At 43.7% G+C, this 11,407-nt stretch overlaps 1 protein-coding gene across 1 annotated transcript in view; it reads left to right on the forward strand.

Moving 5' to 3' along the window:
* LOC112235234 (nodal modulator 1-like) overlaps positions 1-11,069 on the forward strand; it is a 36,880-nt gene extending 25,811 nt beyond the window's left edge. Inside the window, exons 37-45 of the mRNA XM_042317641.1 lie at positions 69-195; positions 502-615; positions 838-965; positions 1,302-1,443; positions 1,675-1,869; positions 2,548-2,649; positions 8,516-8,635; positions 8,914-9,006; positions 9,323-11,069. Coding sequence (XP_042173575.1) covers positions 69-195; positions 502-615; positions 838-965; positions 1,302-1,443; positions 1,675-1,869; positions 2,548-2,649; positions 8,516-8,635; positions 8,914-9,006; positions 9,323-9,454 — 1,153 coding nt within the window. The 3' untranslated portion in view covers positions 9,455-11,069. The remainder of the gene's footprint in view (positions 1-68; positions 196-501; positions 616-837; positions 966-1,301; positions 1,444-1,674; positions 1,870-2,547; positions 2,650-8,515; positions 8,636-8,913; positions 9,007-9,322) is intronic.
* The last annotated feature ends 338 nt before the right edge of the window (positions 11,070-11,407 follow it).

Below are 11,407 nucleotides of genomic sequence, written 5' to 3' on the forward strand. Positions count from 1 at the left end.
TTGTCGGAAACGTACAGTAACACAAATCAATCTAAATGACTCTCTAATGGTTGTTTCTCCCTCCCCAGTGTTGGTCCCCTGCACAGTGACCGTCACTATGACGTCAGTGCCAGTAAGGAGGGCTTCATCCTCAGCACTGTAGAGGGAACCCAGGGAGACTTCAAGGCCTTCGCCCTGGCTGGAGTCACCTTCAAGGTACAGAACACATACTACTAGCTAGCTCAGTGGAAAGAACAGGCCATTTATTAGCTTTTGTCTTGTTGGCAAAACACAGTTTTTTTGTTTAATTAGTAACATTATCCCTCCTTCGGTAGGGTGAGGGTTGTTTAATAAATAGTTGATGAGTCTGTTCTGCGAATGTATTGCCATTCAACATTGTTCTTTTGGAATTTTGCCTTGGTGTCGAACTGCAACTTAAATATAGTTTTGGCTGCGGCAGGGTTTGTGTAGTCTTACGCAGTTTGTTCATTGACATCTCCTATCTTTCTCTGTGTGTCCTAGATCAAGTCAGAGGATGGTCACTCTCTGTCTGGAGTCCTGCTGTCTCTCAGTGGAGGATCGTTCAGATCCAACCTGCTCACCCAGGACACTGGTGTCCTCACCTTCAACAACTTGGTAAGGACCTTGATGTTGACTGAACTCAACACCTACTTCATCCCTGTATTATCCTCCTCCTGAATGATTGACTATTAAACACACCGGGCTACTAGGTGGAAGTCTATATTCTGTGTGATGTGAACTGGTGCTGATTGGATTGGTGCAGCAACACTGCAGGGGGCATTTATTGATTGCATCTCTTCTGTTCTTCCTTTTCTATCCCTCCAACCCTCCCCTCAGAGCCCAGGCCAGTACTACTTCAAGCCCATGATGAAGGAGTTCAGGTTTGAGCCAGCCTCTCAGATGATCACTGTAGAGGAGGGACAGAACCTCAGCATCGACATCACCGGATTCAAAACCGCATACAGGTACTAGAAACGGGCCAATCAGATCAATCTTTATCTATGTAGCACTTTTCATAGAAAGTGAGTGAAACCCAATGAGCTTTAAACTAAGTGCAAAAATGTACTAAACAAGGCAGAATGATGTTCAATCCCCCCCCCCCTCCTCCAAACCATCGTTAGCCACTTATTTTTATTGTAACAAATCTTATTCAGGCATGTTCTTGCTGACTTACTTGACAAGGAGCGTAACAGTCCCATCCCCAAAATGTCAGTGTGTGTGTAATTATTTGTCTGTGTCCTATCGATCCCCAAAATGGCTGCCTGTCTGACCAGTTTCCTGGTTTACTGCCTCCTTTCTAGCTGCTACGGGGCAGTTCAGTCCCTGAGTGGAGATGCTGAGAGGGATGTGTCAGTGGAGGCAGTGGGACAGGCAGAGTGTAGTATCTACAGCGAGGACACAGTCACTGACGAGGAGGGACGCTTCAGGCTCAGGGGCCTGCTGGTGAGTCGGGCCTTTTTGAGGCTTCATAAGAGCCACATAAAAGTTATAAAGCCTGTATACAAGCATGTAAAGTAGTTATGAAGCCTACATAGACATAATGGATACAATACATTTGTAAGAGTTCCTTTGTGGAGATGGGGTCATTGCGTTTGATATCCCACACACTGCTGTGGCAATTGCTAATAGCTCTGCTATTGTTTTTGTGTTGCTAACTTTGAGCTTCTCTCACAGCCTGGCTGTAGATACCTGATCCAGCTGAGAGCTCAGGGCAACGACCACATCGAAAGAGCCCTGCCTCAGCACCGCTCCATAGAGGTTGGGAGCACCGACATCATGGGAGTCAACATCATCGCCTTCAGGCAGATCAACCAGTTTGACCTGAGTGGGAACATCATCACCTCATCAGAACACCTGCCCACCCTCTCTGTAAGATCCCTTCACTACAATACCCATAAACCCTCACCAGAACACCTGCCCACCCTCTCTGTAAGATCCCTTCACTACAATACCCATAAAACCTCACCAGAACACCTGCCCACCCTCTCTATAAGATCCCTTCACTACAATACCCATAAAACCTCACCAGAAACCTGCCCACCAGTTCCCTTCACTACAATACCCATAAAAACACACCTGCCCACCCTCTCTGTAAGATCCCTTCACTACAATACCCATAAAACCTCACCAGAACACCTGCCCACCCTCTCTGTAAGATCCCCTCACTACAATACCCATAAAACCTCACCAGAACACCTGAAAACCCTCTCTGTAAGATCCACTCACTACAATACCCATAAAACCTCACCAGAACACCTGAAAACCCTCTCTGTAAGATCCCCTCACTACAATACCCATAACCTCACCTCATAACTACCTATCTCAATCCCCAAAATATTTTCAATGTGCCATAAGGAACTAATTCGTAGATGAAGCCAAAATATAGCTGTTTGATGTAATGTTGTGATTGTGTGATGCCACTTTGAGCAACACCTTTATGTGCTCCATACATAGAGGACTAATGCTAAAACGAGTTATATCCATCTAGAGTCCTCTATTTAATTCTATGGCTCCATATAATTGTATTTCTCCTCCTGTCCCATGCAGGTGAAGCTGTATAAGAGTGACAACCTTGACAACCCCATCAACAGTGTGTCTTTGGGACAGTCCCTCTTCTTTCACTTCCCGCCTCTGGACAGGGATGGAGAGGTATGGATGTGCTATTAGTATGTAAGGTGGTATAAGGCGGGCTAGAAATGTGTGTAGCTGATAGCCAAGGAATCATCATTACTGCCTTCCTGAGACCTGAAGCACTGCTGTACCCAACCCAGAAATGGCTCTTCTGGGTCAGTGGTATTATTTAAATCAAATCACAACTTATTTAAATTATATTTAACAAAGTCGTAATACACTTCCCAGAAACGAAAAGAAATCTAAATAATAACAATATTTTATAAATTAAAGCAGAAGCCAACAGAGAAATCAAGAATAAAATGAATCTGTTTATTTAGGGATTGTCAGTTCAACAACATATAGAAATACATTTTCTAAATTACGTTTTTTTTTTTTTTTCAAGATATAACTGTCAATTGTAAAGGTCTTCACTCTATGAAAATTCACAATTTTTTTTTTTCTTAGAGTAATACCAGCTCAGATTTCATCATGTGATACATTCATCTACACTGTAGATGAATGTCTCTATAGAGAAATAAAAACTTGTTTTGTGTATAGAAATAGAATTATAAGTATGGAAAAACGTTTTCGGTGTAAACTTTAACGACTTAAACCAGATATTAAGTATGTAGAAAAGATAATGGACCATTATATTTTTATAACAACATAATCTTTGAGAACTAACAATCACCAAAATAAAAGCTAGACAGTCGGGGAGAATCTAAAATTTAAAAAATGATGCCTTGAAGAGTATTTTTGACGACGCATGGGGCCCCCATTGATTTTGTTGTGACGTTTGATTCACTCCATTTTAAAACGGCTACATTTCACTGCCAACAACATGAGGGCCTCTGAAATGTTGGTTGGTGACCGTACCATTGTTCACACCCCCCACCGAACCCACCACCTAAGCCCCATTTGGATCCAGAAAAAAAACTGAATTACTTACTTTGCCATCTGTAGTATAGAAGTCAAACTTAACTACTGTGTCTTTACAAACCCATCACAAGCATATTATGGCTTAACTATAATGAACTAAATATAAACGCAACATGTAAAGTGTTGGTCCCGTGTTTCATGACCTGAAATAATAGAGACCCCAAAATGTTCCCATACGCACAAATAGCTTATTTAGTTCAATTTTTTTACACAAATGTATTTATATCCCTGTTGGTGAACATTTCTCCTTTGCCAAGATAATCCATGCACCTGACAGGTGTGGCATATCAAGAAGCTGATTAAACAGCATGATCATTAGGCGTGTGTGTGTTGTCAGTGCTGTGCTGTCAACCCATTTCTAGGGCCCTTCCGTCTCTCCGTCAGACCAATCCAGATGCATTTGTTAAATGTAGTGAGAACTACCTGTTCCTCTTGGCTGTTTATGATCACCAGGTCTGCTTTTCTCGCCAGACAGTCACGTCAGCTCTCATTCCAGGATGTCTGTTCGGTAGTGATGTGGGAACAGGCTTTTATAAATGTCTCTCTCCCTCTGTAGGTTGGCTGTATAAATGTGATAGATAGCTAGATGATCCCAGCCAGTAGGAGAAGACCCAGCAGCCCCAGACATGCTGTAGCAACAACAAAGGGTCTCCTCCATGAGCTCTCAGAACCTGAGAGTTCAGGTTGTGTTGTGCTCCCTGGGGTAGCATCCTCAGTCTCTGTTCTCAAGTCAAGACACGTGTCTCGAGTTTCATAATTGCGCTGTTGAAATACCTCTTCACAGGCGTCGGCTCCATTACCAAACAGGTCTTCTGAGTGTTCAGGCTGTGGTGGGTTCCATTGGGTCACTGCATCCTCAGTTTGGAGGCATGTCTGGAGTTTCATAGTAGGGCTGTTCGTAGACATCGTCATAGATGTCGGCCCCATTATCTTCATTGGTAAAAGTGGCCCGGGACATCTCCATGGTCTACTGCTGTCTCTGTATGAGAGCTGTCAAGTGAGTCCAGTCTGGGACTTGCTATTTGTGACCATGGAGATGGAACTGACATACCAGGAAGATGTAGATGGAGGGAAAATGGAAAACAAAGGCTAGCTGTAACATAATTTAAATATCATCTGTGTCAGCGCCAAGCAAATTCAGGGAGTTTCTAGAACTCCTGCTCCTTCCTTTTCACCTTTCTGCAGATGTGTACCCTCTGTTTACTCCCAAATATATGCTATATCACCAAAGGTATGTGGACACCTTCTTGTCAAACATCTCATTCCAAAAGCATGAGCATTAATATGGTGTTGGTCCTCCCTTTGCTGCTACAACAGCCTCCACTCTTCTGGGAAGGCCTTCCACTAGATGTTGGAACATTGCTGCTATAACAGCCTCCACTCTTCTGGGAAGGCCTTCCACTAGATGTTGGAACATTGCTGCTATAACAGCCTCCACTCTTCTGGGAAGGCCTTCCACTAGATGTTGGAACATTGCTGCTACAACAGCCTCCACTCTTCTGGGAAGGCCTTCCACTAGATGTTGGAACATTGCTGCTATAACAGCCTCCACTCTTCTGGGAAGGCCTTCCACTAGATGTTGGAACACTCTTCTGGGAAGGCCTTCCACTAGATGTTGGAACATTACTGCTATAACAGCCTCCACTCTTCTGGGAAGGCCTTCCACTAGATGTTGGAACATTGCTGCTATAACAGCCTCCACTCTTCTGGGAAGGCCTTCCACTAGATGTTGGAACATTACTGCTATAACAGCCTCCACTCTTCTGGGAAGGCCTTCCACTAGATGTTGGAACAGTGCTGCTATAACAGCCTCCACTCTTCTGGGAAGGCTTTCCACTAGATGTTGGAACATTACTGCTATAACAGCCTCCACTCTTCTGGGAAGGCCTTCCACTAGATGTTGGAACAGCTATAACAGCCTCCACTCTTCTCCACTAGATGTTGGAACATTGCTGCTATAACAGCCTCCACTCTTCTGGGAAGGCCTTCCACTAGATGTTGGAACATTGCTGCTATAACAGCCTCCACTCTTCTGGGAAGGCCTTCCACTAGATGTTGGAACAGTGCTGCTATAACAGCCTCCACTCTTCTGGGAAGGCCTTCCACTAGATGTTGGAACATTGCTGCTATAACAGCCTCCACTCTTCTGGGAAGGCCTTCCACTAGATGTTGGAACATTGCTGCTATAACAGCCTCCACTCTTCTGGGAAGGCCTTCCACTAGATGTTGGAACATTGCTGCTATAACAGCCTCCACTCTTCTGGGAAGGCCTTCCACTAGATGTTGGAACATTGCTGCTACAACAGCCTCCACTCTTCTGGTAAGGCCTTCCACTAGATGTTGGAACATTACTGCTATAACAGCCTCCACTCTTCTGGGAAGGCCTTCCACTAGATGTTGGAACATTGCTGCTATAACAGCCTCCACTCTTCTGGGAAGGCCTTCCACTAGATGTTGGAACATTACTGCTATAACAGCCTCCACTCTTCTGGGAAGGCCTTCCACTAGATGTTGGAACAGTGCTGCTATAACAGCCTCCACTCTTCTGGGAAGGCTTTCCACTAGATGTTGGAACATTACTGCTATAACAGCCTCCACTCTTCTGGGAAGGCCTTCCACTAGATGTTGGAACATTGCTGCTATAACAGCCTCCACTCTTCTGGGAAGGCTTTCAACTAGATGTTGGAACATTGCTGCTATAACAGCCTCCACTCTTCTGGGAAGGCCTTCCACTAGATGTTGGAACATTGCTGCTATAACAGCCTCCACTCTTCTGGGAAGGCCTTCCACTAGATGTTGGAACAGTGCTGCTATAACAGCCTCCACTCTTCTGGGAAGGCCTTCCACAAGATGTTGGAACAGTGCTGCTATAACAGCCTCCACTCTTCTGGGAAGGCCTTCCACTAGATGTTGGAACAGTGCTGCTATAACAGCCTCCACTCTTCTGGGAAGGCCTTCCACTAGATGTTGGAACAGTGCTGCTATAACAGCCTCCACTCTTCTGGGAAGGCTTTCCACTAGATGTTGGAACATTGCTGCTATAACAGCCTCCACTCTTCTGGGAAGGCCTTCCACTAGATGTTGGAACATTGCTGCAGGGACTTGCTTCCATCCAGCCACAAGCATTAGTGAGGTTGGGCGAATAGGCCTGGCTCCCAGTCAATGTTCCAATTCATCCCAAAGGTTGAGGCCAGGGCTCTATGCAGGCCAGTCAAGTTCTTCCACACCGATCTCGACAAACGATTTCTGTATGGGCCTCGCTTTGTGCACGGGGGCATTGTCATGCAGAAACAGGAAAGGACCTTCCCCAAACTGTTGCCACAAATTTGAAAGCACCAAATAGTCTAGAACGTCATTGTATGCTGTAGCGTTAAGATTTTACTTCAATAGAACTAAGGGGCCTATCCAGAACCATGAAAAACATCCCCAGACCATTATTCCTCCTCCACCAAACTTTACAAGTGGCACTATGCATTGGGGCAGGTAGTGTTCTCTTGGCATCCGCCAAACCCAGATTCATCCGTCGTACTGCCAGATGGTGAAGCGTGATTCATCACTCCAGAGAACGTGTTTCCACTGCTCCAGAGTCAAATTGTGGCGAGCTTTACATCACTCCAGCCGACGCTCGGCATTGCGCATGGAGATCTTAGGATTGTGTGCGGCTGCTCAGTCATGGAAACCCATTTCATGACTCCCGACGAACAGTTATTGTGCTGACTTGGCGGTCCTATTCTGTAAGCTGGTGTAGCCTACCACTTCATGTCTGAGCCGTTGTTGCTCCTGGACATTTCCACTTCACAATAACAGCACTCACAGTTGTCCAGGGCAGCTCTAGCAGGGCTGAAAGTTGATGAACTGACTTGTTTGGAAAGGTGGTATTCTGTGATGGGTTCTTCAGTAAGGCTAATCTCTGGCCTATGTTTGTCTATGGAGATTGCATGGCTCTGTGTTCTATTTTATACACCTGTCAGCAGCGGGTGTGGCTGAAATAGCAGAGTCAGGAGGTCCAGGTCTACAAACATGGGTCATTATCATATTCATAACATTGATTTTACACCACAGACTACAGGTTGGGTATGCTTGACCAGTGAGGATGGGGAACGGCTGGGGCTCTCTTACTCTCTTAATGAACCTGATTGGCCGTCATGGTGCAGCTGCTCCCCCCTCCCCCGTAGAAATGAAACCTAACAGGTCATACAAAAGCAATGCAAAATAGTGATAGATTGGTGGTCTCTCCAAGTGTATTAACCAACAGTAACTGATTTTTAGTTCCCCCCCCCCTTCTAAACCCCACTCCCACTTGATCAGTGGTTGAGAAATGCCAGCGTAGGTGAGGAAAAGTTTCAATCAAAGCAGAGCAGATTGCTTGTAAATGACACAAACATTAAATTGAAAAAAAATGTTTTCTCATTTCCTTTTTTTATTGTTGATATCGGTGCTTTTTGATTTGTTTTTGTTTACAATGTTGTTTTTGATTACAATATGTATTTTTTTCCCTCTGGTTTTTGGGAGGAGAAAAAATGACATTTTACGACTCGTGAAAAATAACTATATTTATATTTTTATCAAATGTGAAGCCGTGTGTGTGTGTGTGTGTGTGTGTGTGTAACCTGAAAACTATTTATTGGCAGAGAGGTTTGAATCTCTCTTTATTGGTAAATTAACTTCACCCAAGCGAAACCTGCTGATTAGAATGTCTTGTGTAAATTGTTCTTTCAACCAGCAACTATCAGAAAATTTCACTGCTCACATCTGTCACACTTATACAGTTTTAGTTTCATCAGCTTTTGTACAATATGATAGAAAAAACAGGATTTTGACAGCACTGGGCCTTTAATGGTTGCTATTCGCCTGATAATAGAAAGTAGTATAGGTTTATCCAGAGGCTCTGGGTCAGTGGAATTAATATTTATGTCATCACCATAAATATACTTTTTGTTGCGTGTCCTCTCCCCCAATACAGACTTATGTGTTGATGCTGCACTCCACACTGTCTCGCTCCCAGTACGACTTCTCTCTGCCCCAAGTCTCCTTCACCTCTACAGGCTACCATAAGCACATCACTTTGACCTTCAACCCCAATGTAAGTACACAGTACCTACTCCACCAGGGCTGAATCCTCCAGCTAGAAGTTCTCCGCAGCCACAGATCTAAGATCAGCTTACCCTGTCCACATTCTAACCTTATCCATGATGTGGGAAAGCACAAAACAGATCAGCATCTACAGGCAACTTCATCCTAGTTCATCCTACAGCTAATGTAATACATTTAGAATATTCTCATTACAGTGATAAATAAAAGCCTGCATTGTGTTTCATCTGAATAATGAATGAGAACCCAATGTGATGTTCTTCATCACAGCGTAAAGTTCCTGACCAGGACGTAGCCCAGGGCTCCTACATAGCTCTACCCCTCACTCTACTGCTCCTGCTGGCAGCCTACAACCATGAGAAGGTACACTGCCTCCACTCCTATTGCATAGCCATGTATCATGTATCCAATGTACTGTAATTGAGTGGTCTGGTAAATGTTCAAGCAGACCTCCTATTGCATAAGTGTTTATGTATGTATATATGTGTATATATATATGTGTGTGTGTGTGTGTGTGTGTGTGTGTGTGTGTGTGTGTGTGTGTGTGTGTGTGTATATACACTTTGTATTGAAAGAAACAACATTCTATTGGTTTCTAGGATCTTCATGGCATTTCAGTACACGGAAGACAATTATAAAGTGTCACCTCACCCTTTTTTAACGCCCTGTCTCTCCCCAGGTGATCCCCCTGCTGCTGCAGCTGGTGAGCCGTCTGCAGGGGGTGCGTAGCCTGAGCCAGGCCGGTGGGGACAACGCTGCCCTCGACGAGGCCAAACGCCAGGCCAAGAGACAGAAGACCCGACGCACATGATCCACAGACCTAACATCTAGCATGTAAACTACCCCAACAGGAACCACAGACATGCTGTGTCTGAAATGCCACCTTGTTCCATGTATAGTGCACTACTTTTGACCAGAAGCCTATGAGAGTAGTGCACTATGTAGGGGATAGGGCCATTTCATTCGCAGCCATACTGTACAATAGCATACTTTACCGTACTATACCCATAGCCAACCAGGCTCTGCATGGGTTCTATGGAAGACTGGCTGTGTAGTTTTGTGGGACTCCTTCGTTTTATAGAACACTCACTCATCAGAAATATTAAGAAGAATCCATTTTGTCGATATGTATATGAGCCATTGTTGCTTTTTAATTTTTTTTTTTTTTTTTTTACATTTGTAATGAATGAATTGTCAATTGAGAGAAAAAAAACAACTATGGAGGTCTTAAGGGAGGTGGTTATGTCAATGTGGGTTTCATGGGGTTTTTGGGATTCAGGGTCACGCTTTGTGGTAACGATGCATCATGAAATCTTTATAACTCGTTATAAAAGTGACAAACTGTTCATGACAAGTAATTTACTATGACGTGCAGTGGCATTCATTTTAATCACATCCAATTCAGCCAACTGTTCAAGTCACTGCAAGTCACTGTCATAAGGAGGGTCAGGAGTTATTTTTTTGTGACCACATGACCTGACCAGATGTTGGACTATAAATGGTTCCTGGTCTGAATAAACTCCTGGCTCTAGTATGGAATGGTTTGTCATAATGGTCCTAAATTGTTATGTCGTGTTTCTATAATGGGTTCGACAGGCTGTGGTGGATTTGGTCTGTGGATGTGTTGGTCTGTCAGTTTGCTCAGGGAGAGTGGGTGGGTTGAGGGTGGGTGGATTTGAAAGGGTTAGGGTTAATCATTACAGTAACAAGATAAGAAATTAAGATTTCGGGTAGGGAGCTGTAGGGGTATAACTTTTTGTTAGTGCTAATTATTAATTTATTAACATTTTATTTGTCTGATGTGAATGATGAGCAGTATGGTAGCAAATTTATTTTATGGTGTGTTTGTGTTTTTGAGAAAATAAACAGTCAGATTTCATGGTATGCAAGCTATCTGAAGGCAACGGCAACCAGTGTAAATGTATCAGACAAGTATCTATTACGTACGAGGAGATATTTCCTCAACGAATTCCGGGACGAATCCTAACTTTCACTTTAAAAGTCAGATCTTTACAGGTTTTCCCATTGACATCAATAAGTGAAAGTGAAAATTCACTTGTAAGTTAGGATTTGCAGTACAATGTTTGTCTTGACCTCACGTTGCCTTAAGCCAAAATAAAATATGTGATCATAAATAATTACTGAAGAAAATGTCATTGGTTCATCCAAGTTTCTACTCGTGGCAATATTAATGCTGAATGTGAAATGGAACCACCCGAACCAATCTCTTTTTGTACATGGTATGCTATTCTCCTGTTCTTCTTAGTTAGTTATGGCCAATTTTAAAGAAAAAGATGAACAGGCCAATGGCTATTTACTGAGTTGAAACATATTCCAATTAGGTTATGGTTGCCGGAGAGAGTCGGGTTGAAGAGACTGATCTGTGTGAAATTAATGATAAATAAAATCTGACATGGGAAAATGTGCTCCTGTTTGGCTCAGTTGGTAGAGCTGTGTGCAACTGTCCTGGGTTTGATTTCCCCCTGGAGCCAAGCAACAAATGTATGTTGCTTTGGATAGAAGCGACTGCTAACGGTTAGAGCGTTGGGCCACTAACCAAAAGGTTGCTGGGTCGAATACCCTAGCTGACAAGATGAAAAATCTGTTGATGTGCCCCTAAGCAAGGTGCTTAATTTGCCTCAGGGGGCGCCGTACTATTATGTCTGACCCCGTAAAACGACATTTCACTGCACCTACCAAGTTGTTGTACAAAACATTAGGAACATCCTAATATTAAGTTGTTCCCCTTTTACCCTCAGAATAG

This window comes from Oncorhynchus tshawytscha, unplaced genomic scaffold, assembly GCF_018296145.1.
Source record: "Oncorhynchus tshawytscha isolate Ot180627B unplaced genomic scaffold, Otsh_v2.0 Un_contig_2357_pilon_pilon, whole genome shotgun sequence".
Taxonomy (NCBI): Eukaryota; Metazoa; Chordata; class Actinopteri; order Salmoniformes; family Salmonidae; genus Oncorhynchus; species Oncorhynchus tshawytscha.